This window comes from Hylaeus volcanicus, chromosome 1 (assembly GCF_026283585.1).
Source record: "Hylaeus volcanicus isolate JK05 chromosome 1, UHH_iyHylVolc1.0_haploid, whole genome shotgun sequence".
NCBI classification, from domain to species: Eukaryota; Metazoa; Arthropoda; class Insecta; order Hymenoptera; family Colletidae; genus Hylaeus; species Hylaeus volcanicus.
The window spans coordinates 36,673,396-36,692,950 of record NC_071976.1 but is presented as its reverse complement, the minus strand read 5'-3'; the positions used below and the strand labels follow the sequence as shown (position 1 = coordinate 36,692,950).

Here is a 19,555-nt window from a genome sequence, read left to right as displayed (position 1 = left end):
CCCCCCCCCCCCCCCCCCCCCCCCCCCCCCCCCCCCCCCCCACCAGGATCTCTTACGAAATGTTGAAAATAAATAAATAATAAATAAAATGTTGAAATATTTACATATTGTTGTATGCGTTAACAGTGTCATTATGTATTGTTGGAGCACCTTATACGTATGTACCTTATCTATCTGGAAAGATCAAATTTAAATGCAGAGAAAGAAAGATGATTGATTGATTAAACAGCACGATATTGATTTCGAGTCGATCGAGTGCCACGAGAAGAAAGAACAAGTATTAAGCCTGTTCGATCGACATGATTTCAGTTTCAGTTTGTATTCGTGTGTGCATGATGCCATCTTTAAATTAAAATCAATGTCTGCAACCGCAATCGAGGCTGCTTGTTTAACATCGAGAGTAATTCCATTATTATTACTGGATACTTGATATTTCAACTAAAACCAAGTAACTGTTTACTTAATTATTCATTTATGTACAATATTCCAAACTAAGACATCGATTGAATCCTTGCCACTTGATGTATTAACAGGAGAGAATATGAATTACATTTAGGATTTACTACCAAGTATAAGGTTACTCCGTATATATGTTACTTATGCCCTCGTAAGCTTTAAAAGAAGTAATAATCATATATAATCATCGCAACTACCAAAAAACACACATTTACAAAGTTATACGCTATAACTTTACTTATATATATATACTCTATACTACATATAAATATACTATACTATAACATTAAATAGTTATATACTGTTTAATATTTAATAGTTATATACTGTTTAATGTAGTGCCTTTCTTATACGCACAGTGCAGAGGGTTAATGGCAACAAAATTCCCTTTCAGACAAAGGCTTTGATTGGTTATGGGTTAGGTTACCTGCCGCGCAATCACATGTTCATTTGTTTATATAGGCAGTCGGACAAATGACAAGAAATAGGACAAATTCATTCGCTATACACTCAGAGGTTAGGTTACGATACGTATTCCGTTACATTAAAGTGAATCTTTCGCCAATAAATATCACATTGTAAACTGCAACGTGCTAATACATGCTTCTATCAAAGGGTGTACAACGTGTCATCGTACAGATAAAACAAAAATAAATATATCTGCAACTAACTTCCGATAACCTCCTGGTTGTTAACATTTTGCACTCGAGAGATGACTGACAGTCCAAACTTAACCCCGATGTAGTTACTCCAAAAGTGACATGTGACTATTTACCTTGATGCAGTCAATCTCGAGGTAGATAATGTTTACAAGGTTTTATTTTATTTCAATATAATTCCAATTATAAATCATATAATTCTCTGCAAATTAATTGCAATCGTACAACTTCCAATCTAATATATGACTTTGCATTTACGTTGTACAAAGCTAAGAAAGCATTCTACAGTTGTTGATACATACTACAAAGGAGAAACAAGAAAAGCCCTTGAATGCAAAAAATTAACTCGCACCTAGGCAACGAAACATATATAGTTACACCAATCGTATAGAGAAACTTGTCTTCATTTCGTTTGTTAACCAGTTTATCATACGTTCCACAGTCTAATTCGCACACTGTATCTCACTGACGCTACACTAACAATCGCACTTGTCTCCAAACAATCAGGATCGATGCAAACATCCACTTGTTGTCCATGACGAGTTTCTTGCGATTGTATCAGCAAAATACACTCCTGTACAGGCTTCTTCTCCTCTCCTATAAACTTCTGGCCACAATCTTGAGCACAAAAAACTCCACTCCAAAAAGGAATAACCTCGATTAACATTTCCCATCCGATAACCTTCGCTAACTCCTTCGATCACTCATCTTTCTCTTCTCCCTGCAAAATTGAAATCATGTTAGATTACTTATCTTCTCATAAAGAAACCAACAATAGCAGCCCAAATAACAACAACCTCGTCTGACATGCTTGCTACATCCGCAGATAACGTCCGCAGATTTCTTCGCTCGTCTTTCGCTCTTCTCCATACAACATATTAATTATATTACATACGCCGACAAACTCAGTGTGTTTATGAATTACCTTTTTACCGACACAACCCAATATAACGGGATGCGATGAGATTATGTCGCCTGTACTGCTCCCATTCCAGCTCGGGTTAGCTCGCGTCAACGCACTACGCGTCTCAAACGTGTGGATAATTATTGAATAAATAAATGAGAATTCTTCATTTGTCACATGCACGTGACCATAATTCTCACTGTCAAAATCAAACGCGCTTGACTAAACTCCAAACGAAACAAGATGGTGGGGGTCGGGGAAGCATATATTTAAAAAAGAAGAAAAAAAGAAAATGGACATCTCGAATTATTAGCGCGCCCTTTTTGCAAAAATTTCAATCAGATACACAGTCGTGAAAACTAAACATCAGAATTCCCAAATTACAATGGATTCAGAACTACATTTCATTCACTAACTTAATAATTGATAACGTAATATTAGTTGAAGATGCTTATAAGAATCCGAAATAAGCATAGATGCTTAGAAATGCCTAGAAATGCTGCCATTAAACCTTGACCTACTATTCCTACTCGCTTGGTCAAGTGCATAATAGTGGCTTCTGGAATCTAACCGTCCATTTAAATGAAAGTGGCTATATTCAACTATGCGCGCTCCCATGAACAAAATTACAAAATATTACCCTTAAAGATCCATTAGCATTTCGAATGAGCGAAAGATTGAATGACCAAGCTACTTGACGCTACTTGACTTTTGTTAAGTAAAAGGCACGATTTAACTGTACAATTGGTGCAACGAAATGCACTCTTACGTCATTCCTTTCCTATCCGAATCTTGAACTATTGGTCACAATTCTAAACACGCGTAAATATAGTTGATCCAATTCCAGTTGTGTTCATTTTTTAGTACAATAACGACGACGATGGACGGGGAATTTTAAAAAAAGAAAAGAAGAAAGTTATATATTTAGTAAGGATGATTGTTGTTAATATTTTATTTACAGCAAAAGTCTAGTTAACTGTACCATAGCGATACTAAAAATCTAATCATTTCGATTATAGCATTCGACCCTCTGTAACATAAATTTTTGTTTGTTTGCCCTCTGAAACAAATTATACGATTAAAAAAAACATAAATTTTAATAAATACAACTCTCATACTCGTGTAAAAAAAAAGGGAAAAAAAGGTGTATCTAATGTGTGTTCGAAAAAAAAAATATTCTGGATTAAATCTACGATGACATACATCGGTAAAATGATTAAATCAGACTTCACGTAAGTAGATGATGTGCACATTACCTTAGAGTTATACAATTGAGGACAAACATTGAATGGCGTTTCACAAACATGTGAAAAAAAAAAAAAAAATAAATAAAGTTGACATTATAGTTTCCCTCGTTAATTATTAAATAAACAAATTTGAATCCACTACCGTTTTCAAAAAAAGTAATAACAAGAGGTCATCGTTAAAAATCAGTTTCTTACCTGCCGGGAAAATTTGCATTCTCATTTACGGTAGTCCTGCTGTCACTCGGAAGCGGGCAAGACAGCTTGAATGACTAACATTGCTAGTCGATTCTTTAAAAGACCTACTTGAAAGAAAAAGAAAAACCAGTCGATCTTCCTCGAGGGCCGATGAATTCGCTGGACTTTGATTGAACGCACGACAATCCCGTTATCGTTTCGTCCGAGTGGGTCACCGACACCTCGACAGGATTTTACTCATAGCAGCTCCGACGTGCACGTATCGGACCTGTGCTGCTAACAGGCCGTTCTTCTTGAAGCTTGGTGGGGCCGAACAGGACCGTCTCACTGTCTTTTCCAAAGAATCGTGCGAGAGGCACCTTGCTGTTCGACTCTGATCTTTCCTGTAAACTTTAATTCGAGAAATGAGCGATTCAATGGACATTCATTTTGCGCAACTGTAGATTGGTCAGATCTCGAGGTAACTGATCGGTTGATGTTAATTCAGAATATCGATACGAAAACACGCGGTGACACAAATTTTACTTTTTACATATTCGAGGGAAGGATGCTTGATTGCCACCTTTCCCATTGAAGCGATCTAGAGACAGAAAGGGGGGAATTGTATTCCAATAATAAATTATATAAAAATATAACTATGTAGTGATCTATTGGTGACGTTTAGTCGATTCGATAGTTAAATTAAATAAAAATAAAAAGTTTATATTTTATGCATCGTTTAGAATCTTTAGCTACATAAGAATTATCCGAATCTCAGTGTTCATGTGATTGGACGAAAAGTGTCGTTACACACAGAGTAGAGAAATTTGTATCCATACTAATTAATTTATAAGATTAGTGTTGGGCATTTGTCAGAGCTACTTAGGAACATACAAATATTAATTAATCCAAGATTAATTCTGTCTACGTAATTGGATATACATAACGTATAGCATTAAGTAATAAACATTTACTGTAGCCGCACGAGAAGAAGGGGGGAGATGTTAAAAGTGGAGCCAAGTTTCAGCCGTCCCTGGAAACCAGATGGGGTCTGAAAGTGCCCCGCGTGCTCGCGTTCGAGGAACATATTCGTGCAGTATTAGTGTTCACGGGAACGAGTAACCTGTCGCACCTTTTTATCTATCGATCGTCAAGTATCACGTTCACCAACGTCACGTAAGAACATTGTCACAGGTGACTTGTCCGATTTACGTGAAAGACAGTTTCCGAATAGTTCTGGTTGCGTTGAACGAATCCGTCGTTCGTAGCGGGAAAACATTCCGGACGAAAAGGAAACATCTCCAGGGACCGTATCAACAGGATCATCTACTTTCTAGGATCCTGCGTGATAAACAAAACTGGATCGACAAGTATGAAGATCGCCACGACCTTGTTCCTTTTCGTGGTTGTCGGTACGTATAACAAGTCCAAGTTCTTCGTCTAAGAAACTCACGTTGTGTAGCCATTAGGTATTTACTAAAACCATGACGTCTGCGATCGACAAATGGAAGTAAAATCATGATTGACTTTCAATAAAGAAGAAACAAATTATAATATTATATAATATTTGTAATTAAACACAAAGAATATTTTAGATAATAGTACACACATCTACACACTGCTATCTAGTGTGCTATGCATTGGCAAATGTACCGATTAAACCGGTTCGCAAACATGGTGTGTCAATCACGATCTAAACATGCAGTGAAACTTAAATTTTACATGTTTTCAATTTATAAATATCATTTTGAAGAGAGAATAATTTGTGGAATTTTCACAATTGCTTACTGGCTACTTAACGCGAGTTTCTTTTACCTATCGATGTCAAATGTTTATTTATTCTTCGATCAGGCGCAGCTTCTAGAACTCGCGTGACCTTTCGCCAAGTTCGACACTAGTTGTCTAAAATGAATGAAACGAGTGGATCAGTGATTATAGACACAATTTATTTAAAGCTGTATATACTTTCCGGAAAACTAAATGTTCATCTTCTTTTGTAACATTCGTGATTGGAGCAGCGTTTCGTAATGATTTTAGGCCGGGGCCGAAATTTAGTTCACGAGACGAGGGTGAAAGTGATGGGCACAATTTTGCCATGGAATTGTCACCAACGGTCATGATCCCGGCAATCTAATAAGGTCTCTGGCCCATTGCCTATTTTTCCAATGCGCGGAACACGTATTCAAACTAGAAGCTGCGTGACTGAATGCATAGCCAACACTTGGATATTCGTATGCAAATCTCCACTCGTCTTTGTCCACTTATGAAATTGTGCCTTGCCGTTTGCAGACGGACATCGAAGCGTTGGCGACAAGCCTCGATCGAAACGTTTCCGTCCAATAAAAATTCGAACGTTTTCCGTACCAATTGCTGACGAATTCCTTTGTTCGTCGCGCGCGAAGGACCTGTTACAGAACGAGATGAAAACGATTGCGATTTACGACATCGAGATTGGTTTTCGGTAGGGGCTTGTTGAAAAACCACGACGTGATGTTATTTATTCCAGCCAGATATTACTGTGGTCCACTTAAAACAACAGTACAAACACTTTCTGCAATATCTTTCTGTAAATTTAGCAAAATACCGCAATAACATCTGGGCTGAGCATTCTGTCGATATTTAATTACCAGTTTTCAATAATAGGATTTTATCAAAAAGAAGAATGAAAGGAAATTAATTTCATTTTATAAGTCGCGGATCCTTGCGTTGCTCTACTAGGCATAGCGATTAAATTATTGGAAACTGGTTTTCAGAGTATCTATAATAATCTTGTTGGGCAACTCGCAGGTTTCTGGGCCTTTTTCCATAATTTACGCCTTGTATGAAAGCATATAATATTCTGTGCTATCGAGCCCCGACTTGTCTTGACTGACCGCACACTGTTTTATTGGATCTGATCTACTCAAACTTCCCTATCACTCATTCTTACTGTTACTGAACTTTATTTAATCTTCAAATAATCCATGTGTGTCTCTCTATCTTACGGTACTAATGGCACAGATCTTCTACAGGCTGAACGCTGCGATCTTTTCACATTAGAGCAGAGATCTTTGTAAATATGATTTTGCATATTAAATAGTACAGGCTGAGGTTACAACCTGAACGCGAGCTTATGCGTTTCATGATCCTTCGTAAGCCGGTAGAAAAGTAATTTTCAATAATTTTACGGTTTTCTTAGCGACTACCTGAGCGTGACCAAACTTGCCGTTACATACAACGACGAAACTCTTCAATCGTCAAATTTCCTTTTTCATTTCCAATCTGATGTACATATATGTTAATTTAGTAAATTCAAAAGTAATATCCACAGATCCTCCCGATGAGTCTATGACAATGAATCCAAATGTAAATAATATATGATAATATAAATAGACGGTGTCGATATACATAATCACCACTAATACAGAATTTAAAGAGATACGATTAGGAAATTCTCGCCTACCCAAAAATATGTAAATAAATTGCAACACATCAGGTAATGAAAAGATGTTCAACCTCGAGCAAAATCACCAATTTCTTTTGCTCGTGTAGAATACGCCAACAGTTGAAGCTCTATTTAGAAAGAAATCATTACGATTTACCTCAACAGCGAGCGACTTGAAAATAAATTTCTCTTTCACACTTCCGTTTAGTTCAGCCGTTTATGATCGGCCGTAACTGGCGTTTCTCGTTAAACTTCAACATCGATGGCGAATGACCGGTTCGAATGATGCGCGAAGCAATTCAACGTTCGCGAGAACATAACTCGTCGATTAGGAAAAAGTAACAGTAAACGCGATCGTACGCATCGGTGCAAACTAGAAAGTGCAAAAGTATCGGTTTTCATTGCTGAAAACACTGCGATCGGAAACGAAATGAAACAATAGCAGAAATCCCTGACGAAAGTAAGCAATTGCAGTTATGGTCAACTACGGGGACGATCGAGAAAGGGGACTGAAACCGTTTCGACGTACGTCGATGGTAATTACATATTTTCAACTTTTTAAGCAATACGTCGTGTAATAGGCCAGGATATAATAGACAAATGTGGGTCGAACGAACGAAACGTTTCGCGTCATAGAAACTTACACTCCGCGTTATGGCGTTTTTCGTTGGCAGGATGCAATATATTCGCTATTATCGTGTCACTCCGAACGTGGTACGTAATATAGTGGTGATTTCCGAGAAACTTTCTCTGTATTTATTAAAACAATAACTTTCACGTTGAGTTTAGGTATAATTACTTCGCTTGTGGTAAAAATAGGACATGCTAAGTGGACGTTGGACGTGATTAGAGGGTTTTTACGTAGTCACTTGTACAGAATAAAAAATCTGGAACGTGTCATAGGTGTCCGTGGTAGTATTTATCCAAGTAGATGGAGAACGTTAGTTTAATGAATATTGAACGATATTTTATTAGATATTAAAATTATTACTAAAATATTCTAAACTAATGTATCTAGGCAGTTACATCATAGATTTCGATTTGCTGAAGAGATATTAAGATATACTGGATGACAGGAAATTAATATTAAATTCATTGATATCGACATTTTCAAAATAAACGAATTATTACACAGTGGTATTAAACGAAAACTTTAGAATGGACTGATGTGTGGATACTGTGTGTGATGTCATCGTTTCATTTTTATGTTTATACGAGGACATTGATGGTTGGGTTATTTGGGAAATCGGGTCAGCAACGGGTCTACTACCTGAGTGCTTCATTTCTGACTAGTTACTTTCTACCCACCTCTGGCCAGTTATGGTTCTCCTACCAGCGTTCCAGTTCGGACAATCTTCGAAATGTAATTGGTCAATCTTTGTCAAATTTTATTAAGATTATAAAGTCACGTTAAAATTGTTGAACGGTACTCTGTTTCGAAGCACGAATACGAATACGAATGCTTTGGGATAAAGAAAAGAAACTGTATGGGCATCTGTTGGCGAGTCGTTAACAAAGGACAGAACGGGAATCGCGACTTTCGAAGGTGTGTCGTTCCCAAGGTAAAGGTAAAGGCCGTTCGCGGGAAACGGTTGCGCGCAACTTTGCTACTCTACGGGTGTCGTTACGTCGTTTCGCTTTAGCGATTTAGTCGCGAGATCATCTAAAGAAAGAAAAGTGAATTTTACCTCCGTTAATGGCATCTCAATTGCTCCTGTCCAATTCAATTCATGACTCGGTTACGTTAGGTCAATTCCTAGATGAGCAGTGAAAGTATTCTTGAGCTTTGTACCGCAATTGTCAATGTCCTTAATCTCGGTGCAGATTGAAACTTCACACATCACACAACCGTTATTGTCGCTTACCGAACTTGGAATCAAACTTTGTTTATACATATAAGAATTCGCCAGTCAGCGTCCTTTGGCGGCGCACGAGTATTGTCGCCCTTTTGTTTCACTGTTTCACCGAGTGTCGTCGACAACCGTCGACAACCGTCGACAAATAGTCGGTCGCCCGGCGAAAGTCATTTCTACAAAGAAATATAAAAAAAGCTATTGACGCCGTTAATTTCTACTACATACGCAAAAACTTTTCTTACAATGAAAGTTTGCGGTCATTTCATCTATTTTACGTTTTAGTAAGTTGATCGACGTGCACGCGAACGGTCATTAGTGAGAAGATTTCGAAAATATCAGGATGCGGCTAATTTAGACGATGAGAATAAGATCCAAGTGGTACTCCAATGAAATTTCTACTCCTCGATTATCTCTGTCTCTTGCATGCAAACATTTTGCATGCTATTCTGTCTATAATGTTCTGGACGATATATCCTTGCACAATGAAGATAATATGGTCGAATGATTTTATTATGATTAATCTCTCAATCAAATGTACTTTGGTCGATAGTTGACATTTTTGTGAAATATATCATGTTAAACAACTAATGTACTACTATATGATACTACGATATTTTTCATTTCTTCGGAAAGTTTATGTTTTTACTTTTCAGTCGAGAAAGAAAAATCGCTCATTCTTTAATAACATATTCATATATCCTAATCTTCGCAATATTTTTTTAGCAACAGCTGACCTTATGGTGATGTGATTTTAGCCTGAATCTTGCTCAAGATTTTGTGAAATATCTTCTGATCGAAACTTTCTGAACCGTCACTAACACCCACTTATACATATAGCTTCATCTTCGCACAATTGACACACCTTTTCACCACAGTCGTAACACTTCCTTGTTTCAACTCGTCCAGCATAAGACGATGAATATCCTCTTTCGTTATTTATATATTCAGCCTACACTCGCTAGACACTGATGTGACAATGGAGATAATACATCTATTTATACCAGTATTTATAACAAATAGATGTATGTTCAGTTTTTTTTTCTTTCCCATACAAATCTAGAAGACACTGAGCTACTTATGCGGTGATCTAATAAATTGCACAATCTTGTAAACTTTTATTACGATGACACAGATATCTTCTTTCACTTATATGAACCAATCGAGAAAAACCTAATTAACCATTTATTAGCCATTATAGAGGATCGAGACAATTAAATAGAATTATCAAGATTCAGGCGAATGTTTGTGTAATGGTAGTGTTTAACAAGAAACACGAATTTAATGCATGTATATTCCTATTTTTGTGTCTTCGTCAGTAAATTTATCTTCAAAAAAATTAGCAATAATAATACTCATAAAATTATCTGATTAGTTATTTCTGCAACAAGTACGCATTCGCAAGCTTGGTAATCAACCTACCACACAATTATCTTACCAATAGTAAAGTATAAACAGATTTGCATTATTGTTAAACAGTTTGTAAGTCGAAACAAGTGTCCGATGAGACATAAAAAAAAAAGAATAATGCGATATTAAAGTCTTAACTACCTGAAACGATCTCACTCGACAACTCGGCCAACGCATAGCTGTGTCCAGCTAGACTGTGTTGAGCTTTCTCGTTCGAAAATTTCACCGTGTCCGAATACGCACAAGAAAATTTCTATAGACTATCTCTTTCGTCGTGTGGATAGATGTTAATATTCTCCATTGTGCTGGTCTCAACGGATATTCGCAACAGTTTGCGACTTCATAGCGATGTTTTTTCTTTTCTTTTCTTTTCTTTTCTTTTTGTTGTTGTTGTTGAACTGCGTCAACTATAGACTTGGTCTATAGTTTCATCATATTTTGGAACCTGCAATAAATTTAGAATATCTCGCTTGTTCGTGTTATTATGAAACAGTAGACGAAATTCGGGCTATTAAGTGTTGCGACACCTTTTTAGCACTATTGAGACATCGAGAAGGTTGGCACTTTATAAAATATAAAGCGATGATTACTTAGTAAAAATTCTTTATTCCTTTGGCCTCGGTTGTTTCGTATAATGCGATATTTATAGGGAAATAAATTATCATGCTATTATTAATGAAAACTACATTACCGCCGTAATTTATAGATGATAATTAAACCTTGAACCTATTCCACATTGCTCTCAAAGTTGACATCTTAATATTAATCTTGTCCTGTCGGTATTCGTCGTTTCGTCTCGTAATTTAGTTGTGTAATTTGCGTAGTTGATGCACAGCAATAAGACGATTGTTCTATTATCTAGAGCGTGAAGGAAATCTGTCAAGAAAATGAAACGAAACGGAATGAAAGAAGAGCTCCATCGTTAACGATAATCCTGTCTTGAACTTGCTCGATGAAATTTCCACAGACGACCGCAACTTCTCCCTTTTTTTAACGATAAACAAAAATCCTTGCAATTATGGAAAAAAAAGGGAGGAACTAATTATCAAATATCGGCGATCATCGTGGTCGTTGTACTCGTATGTACGTTGTCGAAAGATTGCCTCGACCTTTCAAGTGTGTCAGTAGGCTGTGGCCCATTGGCACGCCTGAAATCCGGCAAATCTGTTTCGAACAGGAATTCCCAAAGTTCCTTTCACAAACTTTAGTTTTCACGGCCATCCGTGAAAATTGTCAAGTGGAATGCGTGGAGATTCAACTTGAATGTCATTTTATTCGATTCATCGAAGATGAAGTAAAATCTTTGATGGATCAATTTTATTCGATTCGAGATAAATAATTAGATGAAGAAATTAAAAGAATGTCAATTTCTTTTGTACAGAAAAGTTTGTTAATCTGTAGTTAATTTTATGGATAAATATATAAATGATGGGGCATAATATCGCAGCAGTCAAGAAAACTTTCTCCATATTTATCGAAACTATAATTTTCGTCTGGAATTCAGGTATTAATTGATTGGTCTGTCATAAAGGAATGCAACTGAATGCGAGGTTCTGATAACAGGATTTTATTTGCATCATGTCTCTCACGGTCTACTGTATATGTATTTATGTTATAAAATCCATTCCAAGATATGTTATGGAATACTATAGCTGTTACAAGTGAAACTAGCGAGTACATTCCATATTCACGAAAAGAGAAAAGAAAATTCATTTTACAAAACGAATGTGAATATTTGTGTAGTCACTTCGAACACAAACTGTAGTTCACACGTCAGAGTATGTGTACACAATCTTTGTTTGAACTCTCGTCGACGCTAAACTTCAGTCCTTTCTATTATATTCCGAAGAACCGCAAATAATGGAAGATTTTGTGTCTCTCGTAAGAAAATGCCATTATTCTCGACGCTTGGAGACAATTTGACACAGTATATTAGAACTCATCTGTCGACGTGACGAGAATAATGGAGATAATATTATCACGTTTAATGACTAATTTCACTAGAAGATTGTCTTCGTGAATAAGAAACGATTTCGTGAATATATTAACCTAGTGTGGTGCGAGCAAAGCATGTAGAAACTGCAATTATTTGCATACGTAGAAAATGTACAAATTCTGTACAGAATGCCTGGAAATTACGATACTATCGACCTGGAAGCGATTCACGAAAAAACAGACCAGAAAAAAAGAATAAACTTTTTCTACGACCTTCCATTTTCGATGAAATTAGTTTGTAAAATGTACGGGGCACGCTTGAGTTCGATTTAATATTTCCTACCTCAAAGTAAAAGCTTACTTGAAACAATTTGAATGACAACATTTTACTTATTTTTCATAGGGAACCACCCACTGTTTCTAAATAATACATTTTCGGTGTTCAGACATTCATTACAATCGATCGAAAGATCGTTCGTACTCCTTCGACCTTCACACGACGTTCACAGACCAGAAAGAATCGATAGCACAGATTAGGGATCACAGATTAGACGACCTCCAGCTAAAGCTGAATCACGTTAGAAGTTGGCGTCGGTCGAAATCGTCCATGATCTAGTCCCTGTTAACCGATCCATCTCGAAATAACAAAAACACGTGACTTTCCATCGTAATGAAACCTTTGTACACTCGACTCGGCATTTCTATGCTAAAAATCCGGTTTCAAAAATATCGAGACTTTCTCTAAAAGTATTTTACCAAGTCTAAAAACGTGCCTCGATTTTTCACGCAATATTTTAATTAACTCGATGAATAATTATAATCCTGTTTCATTTGTACTTTGCACTTGTGATATAAAAGGTGTGGTAATATTTTGCCAATCGGAAATTCATTCTCGAAATAAATATACTTGCAAACATTGGGATTTACGATGGAAAGTAAAATTCGATTGCTATTAAAAGAGACGAAATCAGGTTGGACCGGAACAGGGATCCATCCCATGGTGTTCTTTTCTTCCGGTTTGGTTGCAGGATGCACGTGGCGAGAGACGCTAGGGACATGCGTGTTTCAGTCGGACTTTGGTTTTGCGCTAAACTGCGCCTTCAAAAAGTCTGGCCTCTTTCGAGTGCGAAATCTTGGAGGTGTCAAAGGCTACGTCGGCCTGGGTGAGTCGAAATAACCACCGTAGCCACCGATTGCAACATTTTTCGGTGAAACGATCATACTAAACCCATCGTATAAGAAATTTGCCTTTCGAACGTGTTTCTTTTATAAAGAGCATAACTCTTTCAGAAAATAAGATTAAACGTACGCATAGATTTCTCAAGTTTCCACTCTACACACTGTACATTGTAAATTTCTTGTAAATATTATAGTATGATATTTGTAGCTACAAATCTGATAACTTTTTTAACATACTCTTCTGTAATACAGAATACTGTATTTATATTAATGAACAAATTCTTCTTTGGAAGAAAAATAAAATTATAGTAACAATTAAAATATCGTAAATCACCCTTCGGACATTGTGAATTATAATTGATACCTGTAAATACTATACTGGAACGCTAATAATAATTAGCCTAGATAGTCTTCTAACATTGTTAACATGCTCTTCCATGTTTTACTCGTAAGGATTAATAAAAGAGCGTGTACAAAGGTTAAAGGCATTGCTTCACCACGGCAGAGGAGCTGTTTTTCTATCATTCTTTGTAATAGCAATACGGTTACTTACTATATGCTTCGAGCTGTACCAGTTTGTGTTTTTTTTTATAGTCTCAATTAACTCGAGAAGAAAGTAGTTGCCTACTTATCACAGAAATTATTCTGAAAATTATTAAATCTTTTTAATCGTAAAATAATTAAATTCTTCCAATAATAACTAAATCGAAGCTTAATGTCTTTATAAATAAATAATTACTATCGATTCAGCGCCACGTATCGAATTATAGTTCCACGTCATTATTGGAGATCTATCTTATGCGTCAGATAACGATGCAGAAAGTGAATGAGCATGTCGCGTGGATCGCAATTAATCGCGTGTAACGTACGTGAGATTAGCGATGACTTTCAATTCGAAGCAAGCTCTTCTTAACCTACTTCTATCATGGTTTTGCAAATTACTGATTCGCTGAGAAGAAGCATGGTTCATTAATCGCTACCTTCACCTGGCCCCAATATCAGACCAAGTGTCACCACTTCCCTCGTGAAAGATGACGCCTCTGATGACACTATAATTTACATGATACGTGCACAATCGTTTTAGCGGTATCGATAGAACCTTTACGACTCGGAGCAAAAAACAGCGTCGGTTCTTGCACAATGCGTTGCACAATTCTTTTTAGTCCAACTTGGAGGTTTCCTCTTTTTACGTAGCGGTTTCTAACCCTCTAGGACCAATATTACTCCTCTTATGCGTAAACCAGAATGAACATGCATGTTTCGGATGAAAGAATTTATGAAAAGAAAAGTTGCATCCATATAATATCTATCTTGGATGAATTAATATTAATATTGTAAAATACATACTTCGGTGTAAATGATTGTTTATTATTGTCACATAATTTTTACTGTATGAACATATTTCTTTCTTATTTACCTATGTGCTCCATTTATTTATCATCTTCAATTTTTTTCTAATCAAGGAGTAAATAATAAATTAAATAATTATGTTTATTGAAATCGAAGTAATACCGTTAATTCCGTTACTATTATTATTTTCAGGGTTCTCTGTCGGCGACGAACTGGGCTTTCCTCAATCGTTGTCGAATGTAGAGGCTGCCAAAAGGAGAAGCGTCCAAATCAGCAGGGGCAATGTACCGTCATTTACTAATTCGGTAAGAATTGTCATATAATAAAAATAAATTAGACAAATTTAGATATTATTAGATACGATACTTGTGATTAATGTTTATAGCGCTGATACATCAATGAATTGTAAATAGAGAAATGAATTATGTAATCACTTTTTTATTCACCTGGTATCCGTTTATGACACACGTTGCTCTGTAGGAATCTATTTCATACAAACTAGCTCAAGGAAAGTCTACGATGCGTAAATAGAGAATTATACTAGTATTTGAAAATATACCGTTTATGTGCACGCTTATATGTTGTCTTTCGTTTTTTCATCGGGGTAATTAGATCTATCCTGACTGAAGCTGCAACATATATCATATCGTTACTTTTCCATAATCCTGAATCATGTTTTTATGTTACGCGTAAACAGAATTCAATACAAATACCGTATTGAAATTTGTAGAAGGTTCCAAGGATGATTATAATTATTAATTTATGCAAAAACAATGAAATCGTTTTCAATATAACTACTATAGTACATAGTAACAATAAAAGAACTCTTGTGGAAAGATATTATTTGTGTATCACTGTATTTTGATTATTTCAGAATTATTAATTGTTCTCGATTGAAAGAAATCGTTTCTTATTATAATGGCATAATCTCAACTGTGTGAAGGATCGATTTTGTAACAACTAGTGCATGAATGTCGGCATAGCACTTGTCGCGAACAGCTTCTGTAACAATAACCAAGCTAAGCACAAGGTTCGCGTTCACACGAGTACACAGGGATGCAAAATAGTCCATTAGAACGTTAGAGGCTGGTAAAATAATGAAATGATGATCGAATTAGGACAAGTCTTTACAATTTTTTTTGTATCTTAGTGGTTATGGAGCACAGGTGCCAGTGCAAAGTTTAATGTCTGAGACTTAAAATTATTTCTCAGCTAACTTTCCCATTCGAGAAATATATTTTATCTTTCATAGTTATTTAGAGAAATGGGTCTTGAGGTCTTTTAATGTAGAACGACGCTGAAGAGATGAGTTTATTTATGAATTATTTTCTCCAATTTTTTCCTCGAATGCAGTTGGCAACACCTTCATCAAAATCTCCATACTTGTACATATTTTAAGGAAATGTGTGAATTAATCAAGCTCAATCTAATGTTTAACGATCAAGTCAGAAGACTCTTGTAGTTAAGGAAAGAATGATTTGTTTAAGGCAACCAATCGAGAAGATGTCAGACAACACGCGCAAAGTTCACGTCAAGTGGTTCCTCCTTTCAAACCTTTGCCGCCTGGAGCTACAAGACCAATTGCTCAGCAACCAGAACGCCAGAAATTAGTCGTTCAACAGAATTCTACGGTTCTCAGGACCATACCCGCGCCAGCTTTGTCATCGACGCAACAGGATTTGATGAGGCAGCAGCAGCAGCAGCAGCAGCATCAGCAACAACAACAACAACAACAACAACAACAACAACAACAACAGCAGCAGCAGTTGGCGCAACAGGAAGCGAAGCAAAAGCAACAACAGAGACAGCAGCAAGAGGCATTTGCGTTGCAGGTGCTGAAACAACAACGCATGCAGCAACAGGAAGCTATGAGACAACAACAGCTCCAAAAGATGCAACAGCAACAGAAGCAGCAGCAACTGGTGGCGCAACATCAAAAGCGACATCAACAAATGACTTCGACGCAGGTGAAGAGGGATCAGGTAATGTTTCAATGTTACTGATTTTATTCATTGTAATGTTTTTGCGTTTTATTTCATGAAAAGTAATTTTATTTCCTTAAAGTAATGTTAGTTGAAATTAAACTTCATTCTGGCTTGTAAAAAAATCGTAGGAAATCGATTCTTCTAGTCGTTAGATGAAACTATTATTTATTTGTTATCTTTTCGATAAACTATTAATTATTTTCGTTTACTTACTCTTTTTCGCTAGACGCCACAGATACTCGCAGTTGCATCTACAATGCCAGGCAAGTTGCCTAACATTGTCGCCGCGATTCCACCACCTAGCAGCATAGTAGAATCTGAATCATCATCGAAACCGATAACTTTAGGACTGCCACCGTTCATCACTATGCCGCCATCGTCTGCACAGTTAACCGATCGAATTAGCAACAGTCCTACAGTTCTGGAAGACTCTGATAACGAAGTGTCGAAAGATGATTTCAATCAGGTAAGATTTTTGTTTTTATAATTCTAAAAATAACTGCAAGCTCGGGCTTAAATGTTTGATCCCTTCGAATTTCCTTCATCCAAGTCTCCTCTGACTTTGAGACTAACAATAAGTGATACAACATTGATGTATACTGTATATTAGCTAATTTCATTAGCATTTTAGTACATGACTTGAGAATTTAAAAGTATGTTAGATAGAGAAAAAAGTTGTGTATAGTGTCTAGAGTTTGCTGGTCAGGCTCATAAATCAAGATGACCCAACAGATTTTGTCTCAGATACGAAATATTCGTTACAAGTAGGATTTCCTGTATGTAAGAATTGATTGCCTTGCAATGAAATGTTCAGGAAATGTAGCCTAGACTGAAAAGCATTAATTAACTGCTGGTATCTAGAGACGCGGTAGCTAGCGCTACAGTAAAGTCTCCATAAATTGTAATCACTGGACGGCCGCGGCGCGGCCGATCCAACTCCTCGACCCTCCAACGGGTAAACATTCCCCACAGTAGTGGTGGACATGATTTCAGGGCATTTATGTTAGAGATATTTGTGCATTTGTGGAGACTTTACTGTACCGCGTATCTTCAAGTCAATTTCAAACGAACGATTTCTCTGGGCAATAGAAAGAAAACATCTTTCATTGAGTATTCTTAGATCGAAGTCTTAGTAACGATTTACTTGTTCTTACTACCATAGAAATCATTAATTTCGAGATGATCTTGAAATCTTTAAAAGTTTCTTTCTTGTTATTTTGAAGCTACCTTTACCCGGGGACGAGGCCGCTTCTTCGGTGAACGAGATGACTTTACTTTCTCTCCAGCCAATCTCATCCGAATCCAATCATGCCTTGAAGCAACAGCAGAACGAGAAACGACAATCTTTGCCATCGTCTTTGCCATCCCTGGCGCCCATTCAAGGGATGGAGACGTCTTTGAAAGCTCTGGCAGAAGCCAGCAACATCACTCTGGAAGCTTTAGAAGCAGCGATCCTACTTAGGCAACAGCAACTCTTGCGCAAGCAACAGGGACCCACTAGTACGACTACGAGCACGACTACGACTGTGTCTCCTCCAAAAAAGTAATTTCCATCCTATAATTATCAGAGGACTATTGGACTATGTCCAATGGGCGTCGAAAAAGGGCTTGATAACGAATAAACATTAATAAAAGATGATTAAATTATGGTTCCATTTAATAATTATTGAATTTCAATTTTTCAAATTCTCTATTTATTTTCAGTAAATATAATTCTGGAGCTACCAAAGTGATGAACGCGCCACGTGAATATTATCCGCTGGGTTATGACAAGAATTTCGACGATAATTTCGCCAGTCGAGTGGATCTTCCAGATACGAGCTTCTATTGCGGTGATCAGAAACATTTCCCTGGACTTTATGCTGACGAGGATCTTGGATGCATGGTAAAATATCGCTTCTCATCATACGTGAAGTATACTTTTATGCATAGTCGAAATTAATATTAATTTTGTAAATGTTCCCTAAAAGAATGAATACTACAGTAATATTTCCATTAATACTACGATATAAATGTTCTCGCTTCGCAAAAGTCACCAAAGTACACTTATCTGTTTAGCTTTATCTAGATCAATAATATGTATTTTTCTTTGGTGTCCATTTAGGTATTTCATGTCTGCGCGCTGACGGATGATGGCTTGATCATGAAGAGCTTTCTGTGTCCCGAATCGACGTTGTTCGACCAAACGATCCTGAAATGCAATTGGTGGTTCTACGTCGACTGCAAATCCTCGAAAGGCCTGTACGACAGCAACATACCGATAAGCAAGAGCTACCAACTCATGAAAGCTCTAGCATTCTTTTCAGCGTACAAAAACCATGAAAATAGTACAACCAATGCTCAAGAAAGCTCGGATACCGAGAGCTCCTAAACTTACCTCGTAAGGAACCTGATTCGTCGACCTTAGTATAATAGTTGGGGCATCTTCGACAGACTTTGGTCGGTTCTACGATTGCCAATTTAATGTTCCTTTAATCCATTAAGTCTCGAGATACTTAAAATTAACTCACACACTGTGAAACGTCGTGCTATATTATGTCACTTGTCCTTGGCGAAGACTTTCTTCAATTAACCAATCATTTCCAAGTTAATTCCTTTCTCAAAGGACAGTCTTAATGGGTTAGATAGGACTTTTCGTAATAATCGTTTCGTAAGACGAGGGATATACTTTGATAGCTTTTCGTTTAGTGCTGCAACGATTAATTTTCTAACAATAACACACACACGCGCGCGCGCGCACGCTGCCGTTTCTATCCCAAACGATAAGTATGTACATATAATTTATTGTATTAGAACGTAATGTAACCGTAGCGAGTAATTTTTTACGATAACGTTGTAAATAGTTATACCTTGGTCTATTCGTTAATATGGATTGTTTAATAATAATTATATTTTCCCATATTATTATTTTACTTTACACAGTAAATTATAGGAAATTATGATTTCCTTTTCGATGGGTCTGTTGGTGGAATGAAAAAT

At 36.7% G+C, this 19,555-nt stretch overlaps 1 protein-coding gene and 1 long non-coding RNA gene across 4 annotated transcripts; one reads left to right on the top strand and one right to left on the bottom strand.

The window, feature by feature from the left end:
- Window positions 1-95: 95 nt before the first annotated feature.
- On the bottom strand, window positions 96-8,697 carry LOC128873270 (uncharacterized). Of its 2 annotated transcripts, none has more exons than XR_008456379.1 (4): window positions 8,553-8,697; window positions 2,041-3,851; window positions 1,913-1,976; window positions 96-1,836 (listed from the first exon to the last, which is right to left on the bottom strand). It is a non-coding gene; the product is annotated as an uncharacterized LOC128873270 (long non-coding RNA). The 2 variants fall into 2 exon arrangements; XR_008456381.1 differs by lacking the exon at window positions 8,553-8,697 and having other exon boundaries at window positions 2,041-3,079; window positions 3,462-3,582.
- On the top strand, window positions 3,847-19,420 carry LOC128873259 (transcription factor SPT20 homolog). 2 transcript variants are annotated; one of them, XM_054116707.1, is made up of 9 exons: window positions 3,847-3,921; window positions 4,420-4,852; window positions 13,091-13,225; window positions 14,784-14,896; window positions 16,079-16,573; window positions 16,803-17,042; window positions 17,800-18,119; window positions 18,281-18,461; window positions 18,681-19,420. In XM_054116707.1, the coding sequence occupies exons 2-9, from the start codon at window positions 4,813-4,815 to the stop codon at window positions 18,945-18,947; spliced, it is 1,791 nt and encodes a 596-aa protein (XP_053972682.1). In that variant the 5' UTR covers window positions 3,847-3,921; window positions 4,420-4,812; the 3' UTR covers window positions 18,948-19,420. The 2 variants fall into 2 exon arrangements, with proteins under 2 accessions (XP_053972682.1, XP_053972691.1); XM_054116716.1 differs by lacking the exon at window positions 13,091-13,225.
- Window positions 19,421-19,555: the final 135 nt, after the last annotated feature.

Bases quoted from the DNA above. Each gene is read 5' to 3' on its own strand.
- LOC128873259 (XM_054116707.1), top strand. From the start codon at position 4,813: ATGAAGATCGCCACGACCTTGTTCCTTTTCGTGGTTGTCG. The intron at 4,853-13,090 runs GTACGTATAACA...GTTTGGTTGCAG, and splicing joins GTTCCTTTTCGTGGTTGTCG to GATGCACGTGGCGAGAGACG. The intron at 13,226-14,783 runs GTGAGTCGAAAT...TATTATTTTCAG, and splicing joins CAAAGGCTACGTCGGCCTGG to GGTTCTCTGTCGGCGACGAA.